We start from the raw sequence: 16,627 nt of genomic DNA, 5'->3' as shown, positions 1-16,627 counted from the left end.
TCGTGCCAAGCCTTAAATTATACATATACTGTATCCCAAAATGCTTTCAGAAATAATGGAATTGTGAAATGCTGCTTTGATATGCCTTTACACACTGTGTATCTTCATTTGACACCAGGCAATGCAGTTACTCACTGAGATGAGGGGTTGAGAAGATTCATGATTATTTTGTATACAGTGCTTTTTGGCAAGTTTCTGTGGAATTCATGTTTTGCAGCTACTATTTGTGTTTGGTATTTATAAATCCGATTATATGTGAGCCACTCTGTTCACCCTCAGAAGAGTGTCCCCTTGTGAACCAATGTGAATTTTTCTCTTCATGTCAGCAAGCTCAGTGCCTCACGGAAGGAGAATTGTCAAATTATGAATGGTTTTATGTTTAACTTGACACTTTCATTCTGCATGGCTCATTTCCATTCATTTTCACAAAATTAAATGCAATGGATCTCAAAACTGGCACCTTGAATATATTTATTGATATTTTGAAGCCTGTTTTCCCAAAGAGAATAATTAATTCATGACAGTTTACAAAATTTTTCACCTTGACTTAAAGGTAGCCTGTGGGTTATTTTTCCACCTCCTTTTTGATTTCAGCTTCTTAGGAAACGACACATTGGGAATGATATTGTGACCATAGTACTACAAGAGCCTGGAGCCATGCCCTTCACTCCAAAGAACATTCGCTCCCATTTTCAGCATGTGTTTGTCATAGTGAGAGTGCACAACCCTTGTACTGAAAATGTCTGTTACAGGTGAGAAAAATGAAAATGCTTTTGTGTTATAGATGGAAAATTGGTCTTATTAATAATTTAAAAAAACGTTGGCTGGTGATGACAGGTGTAGTTCCTTGAGTTACAGCCAAAGATTTGGAGCATTGACTCCACAACGTGCCAAGTTTTGCCTTGATGTTCAGTCCTAACCCTGGGAAGGGGTGGAGTTTGATCCCCGGTTCCCTGACCCCATTGGGAGGGGGAGGGGTGATGGAATATAGATGGGAGAACAGCTTGATGGAGCTGAAGGGATGTCCCGGGGGCCTAAGAATTCTGCCTGACCAGGGTTAAACCTGAAAAGTGGGTTAAATCAGAGTCTGCCAGCCTCATTAAGATATCTAAGCTGCCATCCCACCTCCTGGGAGTGGGTTGGCAGCCTTCCTTGTCTGGCTTCTATTAAACTCTAAATTGAGCAGGTTGGAACTGATTGTGGTTTGATTTGAGATTTTTAAAATGTTAACATCTCACCTGACCGCCTACCCGTCTGTTTTTGGGTGGGGGGGGTGTGGGGGTGGGGGGGTGTGTGAAGATTCAGCCCATAATTTCTTCCCGGGCTATCACTTCAAGACATATAATTTACACTCTCCTTCTCCCTACCGTTGCTAGTCTGAGGACATGTCTGGTCGTTGCTCAGAGTCCAGCCCTGATTGCAACTATAGATGAAATTTGGAGCCTCTTATACGTGAGGAAATGCATATCGATGCTTCTTTGCGTTCCGGCTTGATGCCAAACTGCCAGTGCTTGACAGAATGTGTAGTTTTTAATGACGGGTATAGTCTTCTTGTGTGCAGAACAATTTAGTGACAGTGATATTTTCTGCTATCAAGTAGTGCTGTTTGGTATGAAGAGTGAGTGACACATCCCAAGTTTTGGAAATTCCATACCTGAAATACTTTTGTCTGGAAACTAGGGTGGATAGAAAGAGTATCAGCATTCACACCAATAAAAAAGTACTGGGTGTGCCAAGGTCAATAGCAACTGCTTCAGTCTTGCTGTAAAATAAAAAACGACATTTTATTTTTTACAGTGTCGCTGTGGCCAGGTCAAAAGATGTGCCTGCATTTGGCCCACCAATTCCAAAAGACGTCACCTTCCCCAAGTCATCTGTCTTCCGGGACTTTTTACTTGCTAAAGTGATCAATGCAGAGAATGCAGCTCATAAGTCAGAAAAGTTCCGTGCCATGGCAACGAGGACACGGCAGGAGTACTTGAAAGATCTGGCAGAGAACAGTGTCACTAACACACCAATCGACCCTTCTGGAAAGTTTCCTTTTATTTCTTTGGCAACAAAGAAGAAAGAGAAATCAAAGCCTTACGCCAATGCTGAGATGTATAGCCTGGGAACGATTGTGTGGAGTGTCCGCGCAGAGGACTACAGCTGTGCTGCTGAAATCGACTGTTTACTGGGCATCTCCAATGAGTTTGTGGTGCTTATTGAAGAGAGTTCCAAGCAAGTAGTGTTCAATTGCTCCTGCAGGGATGTTATAGGATGGACTTCAAATCTCACAACCATTAAAATCTTCTATGAACGAGGAGAGTGCATTTTTGTCCGGACTTTTAATAATGTCGAGGAAATTAAGGAGATAGTCAAAAGGCTGGAGGTAAGCCACCATTTCATTATTATAGCTTTCCCCTGCTGAATGCATGTTCTAGTAGCGCGTTTTCATTTTGAGCGTGCTTTGTAAATCGGGGAACTTGCCCAAATGGCAATGCCTCCATTTTTGTTTTAGCGAGGTTCCTGCACATTCACCAAGAACCACGTTGTAACTGTGCACGTTCAGCCTTCTTTAAAATGCACTGCCACTTCGCTTGCCATCTCACTTGCTCCTACTCACTTCCTCCCGCTCACCACTTCCTGCCCCCTCGCTCCCTCCTACTTGTTGCCTCGCTCGCCACTTCCCCCCTCCCACTGAGAGCTTGAGAGAGGGGTAGTGAGTGGGAGGGAGCAAGGAAGGCATTATGAGAGGGGCAGTGTGATAGAGAGGATGTGGCTCAGGAGAGAGAAGCTGAGAGTGGAAAGCGGTGAGCAGGAGGTAAGCTAAATTAGAGTTTTAAGGAATTGCAAAGATGGTTTTTGGGCCAGTTAGGTTCAAGGCAGCCAATAGGTTTTTAATGCAAAAATTACAGGTTAGGAACGTCACCCACCCTTATTACATGTTTTCTGATGAGAGAGTGGTTTCTGTTTAGTGTGTCCTTGTTTACACACCATCTTCTGGGCACAGTGCTAAATGAGGGCTAGCTGTACTTTTAAAGCAATGAGTTAAGCATTTCCTTTGCATTTTCTAAAGTTGCATGGTTTAACTGGTTTGAATCTGGGCTTATATCTGGTTGAATCGGTAAGTGCCCTCTTTTTTTTAAGAAGAAAATGCTACGAACATTTTTGTCTTCATTCTTTCCCATATGGTGTATTGTTTGAGCAGAAGTTGTGAAGCACCGCACGCCAACTGATAATATCATTCCGTGGATCTGGCCACAAGCGGAGCTCCAGTTCAGGGCGAAGTACTGTAGTCCTATTGCATTTGGTGTTTTGGATCTTCAGAAATCGGTAACCAAAGCAGCACTTCCCAGCATTTTTTTGAGTGTTGGGAGCGAACCTATCAATTCAGAATTGGTTCCATTAACTCAGCAATTTTGCTGCTATTAAAGGCTTTTTCCTTATTGATATTTCTCCCATTTTTGGTAGAGTTTTGCACTTGGGTTTTGGAACATTGGTGCTAGGGAAGGGTGCATTTTTTCACAATAGATAGGCAGTGTAAATACTGACACTCATTAGGTGTAACACGACTGAATGCTTAAAGCTCATTCTACTGTGTTCCAGCAATGTGTTTCACCCCAATTTTAGACTGTTTTGTGCTGAAACTCTGCTAAGGAGTGCTTAATGTCATTTAACCTGAACTTTACAACCAACAGAGTTGAGAACTTTGTATGGGCCAACTAGACTCAACAAACCTGTTTATTTTTTCATAAATCAATCCAATGTTGTTCACATTTTACTGTCTCTTTCCCCTGAAAGCTGTCCAATTGTCCCTTGAATCTTTATATGCAGTAGGCCATCCAAGTATGAAAAAAAACTATCAAAACACTGGAAAAAAACATAGCCCTTTGAGTGAAAAAATCTGCCTGCTTCCCTTCGCGCTCCTTATTTTCACCCTGTTCTCTGGTAATGGACTTTGTCATAGAAAACGTTTCGTCTCAATTAGCTTTAGATTTTTCAAAGCTTCAATTAAGGGGCTTTGAAGTCGTCTTTTCCCCTGAGAAAACTGGCTTCTAAGTAATATATTCTGTTGCTATTTCCAATCCTCACCCGGTTGGGGTGTGTTGTGACAGACGTTGGTCAGGCCAGATAGTATTGATTAATGATTCACAAAAGGATTAATGGCTGTGATGTAATTACTGCTGCTATATAGGGTGATGGTCTAGTTGAATGCCAGAAAGTAACAAGATATAACCAGCATTGAATTTTAGATTTATAGTCATTAAGACACTAATTGTGCTCTTGAAATGTAGGCAATAAATTATGTGTTTTCGGTTGTTCTTGAGCATACTGTAATAGCTTTTTTTCCCCAAATGGTTTCTGTCTTGTTCTTCTATTGATCATCTTGCAAGGATATCCTATATGTGCTGCACCTTATGTTTCAAAGATTTTAGACACTGGTCTGAAGGTAATTTCCACAGTTAAGCTGAGAAAGGGAATAAAACTTTGTTGTTTCATTTTGCGTGATTGTACTTTGGTGTAAAATTATCACAGAACTGTTGCACTCATAAATAATGCCAAGACATTTAGGATTATGAATGAAATAGTGGCAGCTGCAGATTACCAAGAAGCTGATTTACTTTCAATATATAAGAACATAAGAAATAGGAACAAGAGTAGATCATTTGGCCTCTCGAGCCTGCTCCACCATTCAATAAGATAATGTCTGATCATCTGTGTTTCGATTTCCACATTCTCATCTAACCCTGATAATCTTTGATTCTCTTGCCTAACAAGAATTTATTTAACTCTGCCTTAAAAATATTCAATGACCCTGCCTCTGCCACCTTCTGAGGCAGAGAGTTCAAAGTTGCAAAGCCCTCAGAAAAAAATTCTCCTCATCTCTGTCCTAAAAGTGTGGCCCATAATTTTAAAACAGTGTCCCCTAGTTCTGGACTCACCCACAAGAGGAAACATCCATTTGATGTCCACCTTGTCAAGGCCATTCAGGATCCTGTATACTTCACTCCTCTATTCTAAATTCCAGTGGAAACAAGCCCAGTCTGTGCAACCTTTCCTCATAAGACAACCCATTCAGTCCAGGTATCAATCTAGTAGACCTCGTTCGAACCGCCTCCAATGTGTTTACATCCTTCCTTAAATAAGGAGACCAAAACTACGCACAATATTCGAGGTATGGTCTCACCAATGCCTTGTATAACTGAAGCATAACATCCTTACTTTTATGTTCAGTCCCCCTCGTAATAAAGGATAGCATTCCATTAGCCGCCTTAATTATTTGCTGTACCTGCATACTGAATTTTTGGGACTCGTACTAGCACACCTAGATCCCTCTGCACCTCAGAATTATGCAGTCATTCCCCATTTCAGTAACACTCTGCTTTTTTTGTTTTTCCTGCCAAAGTGAACAATTTCACATTTTCATACATTAAACTCCATTTGCCAGATCTTTGCCCACTCACTCAACCTATCTATATCCATCTGCAACCTCCAAGACCTCTTCACACCATACTTTCCTAGCTATCTTTGTGTCATCTGCAAATTTAGCTACCGTGTCTTCACTCCCCTCATCTAAGTCATTGATGTAAATCGCAAAAAGTTGAGGCCTCAGCACAGACTCCTGTGGGATGCCACTCGTCACACCCTGCCGATCTGAAAAAGATCCATTTATGCATATTCTCTGCTTTCTGCCAGCCAACCAATCTTCTATCCATGCTAATATGTTACCCCCTACACCAGGCACTTTTGTTTTCTGTAATGATCTTTGATGTAGCACCTTATCAAATGCCTTTTGGAAATCCAAGTACATATGCCTACAGGCTCCCCTTTATCAACTGCACATGTTACTCCTTCAAAAAACTCTAATAAATTGGTAAACATGATTTTTCCTTTCACAAAACCAGGCTGACTCTTCCCAATTGCCTTGAGCTCTTCTAAGTGCCCAGCTATAACCTCCTTAATGATCGATTTTAATAACTTCCCCACGACAGACGTCAAACTAACTGGCTTATAGTTTCCTGTTTTTTGCCTCCCTCCCTTCTTGAATAGAGCGGTTATATTTGCCGCTTTCCAGTTTGATTGAACCTTTTCAGAACCTAGCGAATTTTGGAAAATTAACACCAATGCATCTACTGCCTCATTAGCCTCCACTTTTAAGACCCTAGGATGTAGTCCATAGGGACCCGGAGACTTGCTAGCCTGCAACTCCATCAATTTGCTCAGTACCGTTTCCCTAGTGATTACAATTTCACCAAGTTCCTTTCTCCCATCCGCCTCCTGATTTGCAGCTATTACTGGAATGTTTCTTGTATCCTCTAGTGAACACAAGCAAAATATTTGTTTATTTCTTCCACCATTTCCTTATTATCTACTATTAACTCCCCACTGACACCATCTAGAGGACCAACACTCACTTTACTTTTTTCCTTTTTAAATACCTGTAGAAACTCTTGCTATCAGTTTTTACATTTCTAGCTAGCTTCCTCTCATACTCTAATTTCTTTCTCCTGATTAACCTTTGTCATTCTCTGCCGTTCTACATATTCTATCCAATCATCTGTCCTGCCACTCATCTTTGCGGAGTTGTATGCTTTTTCCTTAAGTTTGATGCTTTCCTTAATTGCTTTAGTAAACCACAAATGTTGGGTCCTTCCCTTAGAATTTTTCTTTATAATAGGAATGTACTTATTCTAACTTCTCTGAAATATCCCCATAAATATCTGCCTCTGCTTCTCTATTGGTCTATCCTCTAGCCTAGTTTCCCAGTTCACTTCAGCTAGCTCAGCTTTCATCCCCACATTGTTGCCCTTATTTAAATTTAAGATACTAGTCTTAGACCCAATCATCTTCCTTTCAAAGTGGATGTAAAATCCAATCACTATTGTGGTCGTTGCTACCTAGAGGTGCCTTTATTCTGAGGTCATTAATTAATCCTGTCACGTTACACAATACCAAGCCTAATATAACCTGCTCTCTGGTTGGTTCCCAAACTTGCTGCTCTAAGAAACTATCTCAAAAGCAGTCTAAGAACTCCTCATCCAGGCCACTACTGCCAATCTGTTTTTGCCAGTTTATGTGTAGATTAAAATCACCCATGATTATTGATGTCCCTTTATCACAGGCACACAATATTTTCTCTTGAATACTTTGTCCTACACTGTGGCTACTGTTAGTGTTAATCTGAGGCACAGCTAATGATTCTATACTTCAGCGTGTGTGCGAGTGCATTAACTCTTGCATAGGAGACAATTTCTTGATGCTCCCCTCAAGCCAAAACAAGCATTACAATCTCTAATTCTGAGCTCTTTCTTCATCTCTTAACAGTCTTGTCCTTACAACACCAGTGAAACTCTTACATCTCCTCTTTTGCTCATTCATCCCAAAGATCACTTTTGCCTTTTGAAGCCCAATTCTGTCAAAACTTGTAAACTATATTTTCCATTCCCAAAAACTACTCTTAATCCATTCTTTCTATGAACTTGGGGAATTGTGGAACATCTTGCCTCACTTGACCTTTTTCTATAATCTACATGCTTGGGCTAAATGCTACCTTTCTGCTGTTCACCTCTTATTGTGTTTGATCTTCGTGGTTACTGGCACTCAGTTTCTCAATAGAATGGGGGGAAAATGGTGCTCTGTGAGAATGTTGTTTTGGAACTAAGCTGCCACCTAATGTTCTAAAGTGGTGTCCGAGATGCCGGTGCGTACTTCTGACAGGAAATTTCATCGTGGAAAAGGAGTTTGTGTACAAGTCCATGTACCTAATGATTGCCAGTAGGATATAGACTGGTCAATTATGATGTCAGTAAGCAACCTGGATTTGACACCAGTGTTGCCTTTTGGAATTCCGTAATCAGTCGTAACCTTGCATAGCTGAACATGATACAAAATGGCATGAAGGACATCCCACCACCACTAATTAAAAGGATAATGAATGATGTGCAAATCAGTTGCTGGATTATCTCTTCAGCTGCTGGTGCAATTGGATTCATTTTTGGAGCTTTCCTGCCGTCGCCTAAAGTTTGCATAGTCTAAAGGGAATGGTCTGGCTGCTGCCGAAGTACTTTTTTGTTCATTGAAAAGCTTAGGCTGAAACCAGTTGTTTCCAGACATTGGTGGTCTGGTAAGCTTTCCACTTGAGTGGAACAATGACTGCAAGAATGAGCAGAGGCCATGCAGAGTAGGACAAGATGCTAGAAGAAGGAGGTGGAGGGGAGAAGTGTACTCAGCAGGAGAAATACATCTGTCGAGGGTCTTTATGAGCAATTCTCTTAACTTCTTCAAGCATCATTTCCTGAGACAACTTTGCTTCACTAAAGAAACGGTGATCAACATCTGCCTCTGCCACAGCTACAACAACAACCTCAAAGCAGAGCTAGGACTGCATTATCTGTGGCTGTCGAGTTGACTGGCTCCTTCTAGGAAACGACTGGATGTTTGTTCTAGGCAATGACTGGATGTTTACAAGCACACTGCTGCCTAAGGGACATTGCTTTGGCTCTGAGTACAAGAGAGACAGCCTCATCTCTCTTCTTGTCAAAAGCAAGCAGGAGTCAGAAAGGTTTTCACTGCCAGATTCCCCATTGTGTGCCCGATCAATAGCACCATGCACACTTCTTGTGTGCGCCTTATGCCAGCTTGGCAATTTTAATGAAGTAAAAGGGATTCCATTTTTTTCAATGTGCAGTTGATGTATGACTACAAGCAGTGAATCATGCAACTAAATACCCATTATCCCAGCAACAGTCATTATTCCTCCCTTCTGCAGCAGTCCTCTGTGCCACCTGTATTTGACCCACAGCTGGCTACTGAGTGACAAGCGCTCGCCATTGATGACCTGGCTTACGATGCTGGCCTGGAACCCATGCACATGGGCATAACAGTGCTAGACTGAGAACATTATAGAACATGCCATTGCTGTCCTCCAGCATGCTTCCACTCCTTGGACTGCTTTGAAGGAGCTCTGTGCTACTCAGTTGTGTGAGTAGTGTGATTTGTAGTGACATGCTGCACACAACCTCACCATCATGAGGGAACAGTCCTTGCCACCGCTTATCAGACGAGAAGCTGAGGAGCTGGAGCACAAGGAAGAGTGAGTGAGGGAGGGTAGCCATAGACAGCCCTTTTCTGCCTGGTCTGTACATGATAAAATAATTAATGAGTAATACCAGTAAGCTCAACAGCACCTCTTCATTCACCAACAGTCCCGATCTTACCTTTCCTCAATCGCTGACCGTTACGTTGTCCTCGTGCTGACGATACAAAAATAAAAAAAACCATAAAATGCACATTCTAATCCAAATGTACAAATTTGATCATAATGCACATTATAATAAACTAATCACCTTTGTGCATTTCCTTAGAGCCTGTCTTCCATGTGCCTTTGCTTGCCTTACTACTGCTAGGCAGTGAACCCAATAGTTGTAGCATGGCTGGTGAAAGGCTGCTAACTTTCAGTGGAGGAGATTTCAGATGACCTTGGAGGACAATCTTGAGCAGCTTTGGGTCTTGAGGGCCCACCCTTAGGCTTCACTACCCTAGGTTGCCTGGCTGGCTAACAGACAACAGCAAGGGCACTGGCAGAGTGGTGGGTAGTGGGAGCACAAATTCTGTCAACTTGAGAGAGGAAAGCAGGTTTGTGCTTTGTGAAGCCACTGTCGCTTCCCCAGTACTGCATCACAGCATTTGTACTGATCTGTTAGGACATATTGGAGTGCTGTGAAGCCCTGAAAGCTGCTTTGAGCAGTGGTATCTATAGTAATGATGACAGTAGTCTGAATTCCTCTGCAGCACTCAGATATTGGGTGGAAGCTGTGACATTTGGCCATCTGACACTGCATTATGGTCAACTCCACAGATGTGCTGGTGGAGGTGACCACTGTTCCATGGTGGAAATGGTGAGCTCCAAGCTTTCTGCTCAAAGCCCCTGACCAGTTGATGCTGGTCTCCTCCATGCTCCTGGGTATTGAGTAAAGGCTTTCTGCCTGGCTTTCCAGTGCACCAAGCATTTGGTCATGTACACCCATCAGCCACCTTCTGTAATAAAAACAAAATGCAGGAAATGCTCAGCAGATCTGGCAGCATCTGTGGAGAGAGGAAAAAAAGTTAACATTTCAAGTCAAATATGATTCTAGTTCAGAACTTCTCCTGTAGTTTGGCACCTCAAAATTCTGATCTCGTCCTTCAGAGCAGGACTAGTGTGTGACCTTGTTTTCTGGCAAGCAGAGACTTGCACTACCCTTCTCTCCCTCCCCACACACACACACACACACACACACACACACACACACAATGACTCCTGCACACTTGTGCCAGGTATCTCCCCACATTCGGATACCCCTTCGATCTTAGCCTCTGAAATACATTCAGTGTTAGTATCTGAGCTGGTGACTGTGAGATTGAGTGACAGTGTCCCTGGGCAGGTTCCAGTTCTTGGGTATCTGAAATGGAAAAGGAGCATGGACAGAATCGTGGTGAGGAGAAAGTGAGAAGTGTGCGCTTACCCACTGAGCAAATTATCAGTCAGAAGAGATTGTAGGATGAAGCAGTAAAGGAATGAGAGAAGGAAGATTAAGTATACTGATTCATCATTGATCATTTCAGCCTCACCACTGGCCATAGCCTCAGTGCCCCTTTTCTTGATAGCAATACTGTCTCCCTGCATGATGGGCTTAAAGCATGCAGGTGTACTTGGCTTAAAGTATGCCAGTGTGTTGATTCTCTTCCTGTCCTTCGCTACTGCCTGCTGTTACATGCCACCCTCTACTGCAAGAAAGAGGCCAATGTGTCGATGGTGTCCTGCAATATGTTTTGGGTGATGTGGCTGTCATGGCTGAATAGCTGCCAATGTGTCCAAGTTGAGGGCATGAAGCTTGCAGCATTGCCAAGTGTGTGAAGGTAAGGGAAGACATAGGAAACCTGGGGTTGAATACTAATTGATATTGTTGGTAGATGGTGGTGTCGTGTGGAGGCTAGTTGTTAGGCTAAGCCCTGTTAAGATGAACTCACTGACTGTAACAACTCATGTGAGGTTGTTAAATTTCTTCCTGCGCTGCATCCATGTACTTGGAGCAACATTCCTCTTATTGACCACTACCACTATTTCTTCCTTCTGACCATGTGTGCGGAGGGCTTCTTGTCCCAGTGTGGATGTAGGACCGTTCCTCCTTTCCACTTCTTTCACCAAGACCTCCAGTGCTTTGGTTGAAAGCCTTAGTGCATGCACATCCATATGTTCAACCATTGTTCAAAGTACCAGAGCACAGAATTGATTTTCATTCCCACCATTTCTTGCAGCCATCCAATGCATCTCCCCTTTAAGAGAGCTGTAGACCAGTGGTGGGCAACCTGCGGCCCACGGGCCGCATGCAGCCCTTCAGGGTTCTGAGTGCGACCTGTGAGACACTTTGTTGACTGTTGCCCACCCATGGGGTTGCCAGGTTCTGCTGGTTTTCTTCTGCATAGTTTTTTTTTTCCTATTAGCATTGCTAAAGTCAAACACATGCGAAGTAAGGGCACGTGAAGTGAGGTGCGTGTTGATTGCACACAGCATTGACTGAAGGCCAGGCGCTCCATGTGCATACAATCAAAGTGCTGCTTCAATCGACACGCCCCACAAATTCCTATTCATGGGGTCACAGTTAGTGCACATGCGGGATTTCAATTTTGTGGCTCACTGAGATGAAGGAGGGCCACTCATGAAGCCCACTCACTAGCCTAGGTTGCCCATAACTGCTGTAGACACATATATTGGGCTTCCTGTTGATGCTGGTGGACAGCGTGGGCAGTGCTGGCTGAACAGAGCAATCATTTACCTTGCTGCCTGCAACCTGATGAAGGGATATGGGTTAACCATGTATTGTGTTGACCACACCGGCTGTTGGGTATTGGCTAATATATCCCCAGCTACTGTTTAAAAATCTGCACGTTTACAGAAAATGATCCAACATACTGTCTGTGTGGCACCCAGCATATAAATCTGTGCCCAAGCAATCAGTGATTATATAGCATGCTTCATCTCCAACACCAAACAAAATACCTGTTCTATAGCTATTTAGGTGCCGTGTTTTTATTAATTGTTTAATGGTTGGTTGGGTGACGCTTCCTATCTGGAGATCAAGCTAGTGTTAATTATGTGTTTTGTGTTGCAACAGGAAAATATTAATTCATGTACAGTTGAACATCAATTGTGGCATCACTCCAGATAAGAAGTTAAATGCCTCAAAGTACTGTTTTGTTTTGGTGAATCATTGTTTTTCATAAACTCATATTTGCAGTGCTTACAGTTGGTCTCCCTACTTGCATCTCCCATCTTTTTTTTTACCAGGTAGAGATCTGTTTGCCAGTTTGGTTATTTAACCCATGGCTTGAGAACCCATTGATAGTTTTTAGTGGCAATTGTGCAGCCCAGAACAAGTAGTTATTTTATTTTTTTATTAAATTGTATCTATACTTCAAACAATTCCTTGCATTAATGCAGTGCTTCTCATTTTGGAAAGAAGCCTCACAATACTTTACTGTTCTGAGAACAAAGCAAATGAAAGGCCAATTCATTAATGTTTTTACTATAGTAAAAGCATAAATAGTGCAGGGGTAAAAATTGACCCATTGCGGCTCATACTTTTCGTACTTTTGTTTGATGGATTATTGCAAACATTTAACATTATTTAAGCAATGATTTCTAATGCCAGTAATAACGTTCTTTTATTTCCATCTGTGTCCCCTGGACCTACTTTCCTGAAGTACTTTGTGCTAAATTGCCACCCGTTTTCATAAAAGGGAAACAAAGCCAACTCGGCCAGCTACAGAAATATTAACCTTGCATCAATAATTGAATAAATTATCAGGATTAACCTTGAGGACAACCTCTAGAAAACACAGCTGACAGCAGCTAACATGGATTTAGAAGCGTAAGATGTTATCTGACCAAACTCCTTGTCTTTTTTGAGAAACCTGCATCTCAGGTGGACTTGGAAAACCCAACAATATGGTACATTTCACATAGTTCCACACCAAAGGTTACTACATAAGCGTTGAAAGCTGTGGAGTTTCAGGATAATGCATGGGTGTACGGAATAAATTTGCTGAAGGATAGGAAACAAAAAAGGATGCAAGAATAAAGCCAGCAACTATAGGCCAGTCTGCTTAACCTCACTTTTACAAACGATAATCCGGAACAAAATTAACAGTCACATGGACAAATGTGGATTAACTAAAAGCCAGAATGGATTTGTTAAAGGCAAGTCCATGTTTAACTAGCTTAATTGAGCTTTTTGATGAGGTAACAAAGAGGGTTGATGAGGGTAATGTGGTTGATGTGGTGTTAATGGACTTCCAAAAGGTGTTTGATAAAATAGACTTATCAGCCAAGTTGAGGCCTCTGGAGTAAAAGGGATAGTGGTGGCATGGGTATGAAGCTGATTAAATGATAGGAAACAGAGCGCATTGTTGAGTGGTTGTTTTTTGGACTGGAGGAAGGTATACAGTGGTGTTCCCTAAGCACTAGGACCACTGCTTTTCGTATTAAAGACTTGTGTGTATAGAACACAATTTCAAAATTTGTAGATGACAGAAAACTTGGAAGTATTATGAACCATGAGGAGGGGAGTGATAGACAGGCTGGTGATATAGGCAGATGAAATCTAATGCAGAGAAGTGTGAAGTGACAAATTTTGGTAGGAAGAATGAGGAGAGGCAATGTAAACTAAAGGGTACAATTCTAAAGGGAGTGCAGAAGCTGACAGACCTGGGGATAAATGTGCACAAATTACTGATGGTGGTAGGGCATACAGGATTCTGGGCTTTATAAATAGAGGCATAGGGTACAAAAACAAGGAATTTATGATGAGCTTTTATAAAACACTAATTCGGCCTCAACTGGAGTATTGTGTTCAAATCTGGGCACCGTACTTTAGGAAGGATGTGAAGCCTTTAGAGAGGGTACAGAAAAGATTTATGAGAATAGTTCCACCAATGAGGGATTCAGTTCTGAGGACAGATTAGAAGTTGGGGTTGTTCTCTTTAGAGAAGAGAAGGTTGAGGGGAGATTTGATAGAGGTGTTCAAAATCATGACGGGTCAAGACAGCGTCGATAGGGAGACACTGGTCCCTTTGGTAGTGGGGTCAAGAACCGGAGGACACTGATATAACATAATTGGCAGAAGAGCCAAAGGTAACATTTGATAGTCTTTACGCAGTGATTAGGATCTGGAATGCACTGCTTGAGCGTGATGTGGAGGCAGATTCAATTGTGGCTTTCAAAAGGGGATTGGGTGAGCAGCTGAAGAGAGGAAATTTGCAGAGTATACAGTGAAACAGTGGGGGAGTTTGACTAGCTGAGTTGCAGAGAGCTGATGGGACTTGGTGGGCTGAATGGCCTCCTCCTGTGACGTAACCATTCTATAGTTCTGCACCTGCTTGTTAGAAAATTTATATCAGGAGAAAGGTAAGTGCTGACACACGCCCCAGGAATCTGTTTTGGGTCACCAACGGTTTCAATTGATAAATGATGTATTTGGAAGTTTGGTACATACTAGTCAAATTTGCAGAACATCAAACGTGTTAGTTAAATCTGAGGAAACTGCTTGGGGAATGCAAAATGAGTTGGGCAAAATATACAAGTAGATGGAACAATGACAGATGAAATTCAATAGATGTGTGTAAATGTTATAGATAAGAAAAAAGAGCAACTTAAAGATTCCATGAATAGCATTGGATAGTTAAGGATGAAGGTGAAGATAACCTAGAAGCTTTAATGGACTCTGTTCAATATGCCCAGTCACTGCAAGCTACCAATCAACCCAGCTCATCGAACACTGAACTTTGATGTCAAAGTGGCAGAATACAAGTTGGAGCCACTAAATTTGCCAATGCTCCTAGTACTCCTCAGCTATTGTCTCAGGTTGAAGCAGTCTATTCAGAAACTCTCAAGTGGAGTTTCCAATTCGAGCTTTATCATACTTTATCTAGCTTTAGCCTACTTCTGCCTCCCATTACCTGTCTCAGCCTGTTAGTTGCCAAAATTCTCATCCATGACTTTGTCAACTCCCAACTCAACTATGTCAAAGTTCTCCTCACTGGCTTCCAGCCTGCACCCCATAGCTGCTCCAGAGCTCTGCTGTAAATTCCTAATCTGCATTAAGTCCCACTCCCCCATCACCCTAACCATTACTAACATGCATTGGCTCCCAATCCAATAATGCTTTGAGTTTAAAAACCTTGTGCTTTTGAATCCTTTCATATTGTCATTTCCTGTAATCTCCTCTAGCCCTATAACACCCTAAGAACCCTGCATTCCTCCAACTCTGGCCTTTGTGCAACTCAAAATCCCTGCAGCAGGTAACCCTGCCTTAGCTGTAAGCTCTGACATTCTCTTCATTAAACTCTTCAGCCTCTCAATCCGCCTCGCCTCGTTTTAAGCCCTTCTTTAAAATGAACTCTCTTTAACCTTAAGCTTTTAGTTATCCTGCCTAATATTTCCTTCTTTGGCTTCGTGGAGTTTTGTCCAGTTTATGCCTCTTTAGAGGGCTTTAGGACATTTTTCTACCTTGAAGAGCTAAAGACAAAATAAATTGTCATTCTTGTTGATCTGACTAGTTTACACTGAATCCAAAGCACTACTTTAAAGATTGAAGCTGCCAAAGGCTATTCTGGTTTTCATAACTGCTATCAAGGCAGTCATGCTCTTTTTATAATGTTTGAGTGTGTAATAACAGATTGCCTGCTTCACATTAGGCACAGATTGCCTTGGTTCACACATGAACCAAGAAATGGCATTAGATGGATTGTACAGGAGGAAATATGTGCCATGCAATTCCATTATAGTGAGAAATGGTTGTCTATGAACTTTTGAGTGAGTTGACTGAACTTCAATGCTGGTGTACAATATTGTACCGCCTCCTTGCTTCCCATTATATCAAATTCGAAGTCCTTGTTTAGAAATCCCTCCATGGCCTTGCTCCTCCTTACTTCAGTAAACACCTCCAGATACTGTTTAGTTCCTCTGTTCTGACCTTTTTGATTCACTGCCACTGGCAGTACTTCCAGCTACCTTGACCCTACCCTCTGAAACTTTCTCCCTAAATCTTTGCACCTTGCTACTTCTGCCCTTTTTCTTTAAATACCAGTCTGTTCAATTGTGCTTTCACTCATCACTCCTAACTGTTTTGCAGCTGTGTAAAACATTTGTAAGCTGTTAACAATAGAGACTATAGCTATTTTTATTTATATGTTACATTCTATATAAAAGTTGCATTCCCCAGAATTATGTCATGTTGTCTGCATCCTTTTCAGGTGACCACAAAGGGGTGCGAGACCGTTGAGATGACGTTAAGGAGAAATGGCCTAGGCCAGCTTGGTTTCCACGTTAACTATGAAGGCATTGTAGCAGATGTTGAACCCTATGGCTACGCATGGCAAGCTGGACTCCGACAAGGTAGCCGACTGGTGGAGATCTGTAAAGTTGCTGTGGCAACTCTGACCCATGAACAAATGATTGATCTGCTGCGAACATCTGTAACGGTTAAAGTGATCATCATTCCACCCCATGAAGATAGCACTCCTCGCAGGTATGTTTCCTGACCCCAGCCCTGCTGCTCTCTTTAAATTCAGCTCACTGCCCCCTCTCTACTACCAAAGCTGTACA

General features: G+C 42.2%; 1 protein-coding gene across 8 annotated transcripts in view; it reads left to right on the top strand.

The window, feature by feature from the left end:
* sipa1l1 (signal-induced proliferation-associated 1 like 1) overlaps positions 1–16,627 on the top strand; it is a 366,264-nt gene that overhangs the window by 260,471 nt on the left and 89,166 nt on the right. For all 8 annotated transcript variants that reach the window (XR_013579509.1, XM_078563125.1, XM_078563127.1 and 5 more), the window contains 3 exons: positions 595–752; positions 1,798–2,371; positions 16,276–16,550. Coding sequence is in view for 7 of the 8 variants with exons in the window: in XM_078563125.1 (XP_078419251.1) it covers positions 595–752; positions 1,798–2,371; positions 16,276–16,550 (1,007 nt within the window). In the remaining variant the exon portion in view is untranslated. The remainder of the gene's footprint in view (positions 1–594; positions 753–1,797; positions 2,372–16,275; positions 16,551–16,627) is intronic.

Source organism: Cetorhinus maximus, chromosome 18 (assembly GCF_964194155.1).
Source record: "Cetorhinus maximus chromosome 18, sCetMax3.hap1.1, whole genome shotgun sequence".
NCBI classification, from domain to species: Eukaryota; Metazoa; Chordata; class Chondrichthyes; order Lamniformes; family Cetorhinidae; genus Cetorhinus; species Cetorhinus maximus.
This window is presented reverse-complemented; position numbering and strand designations above follow the sequence as displayed.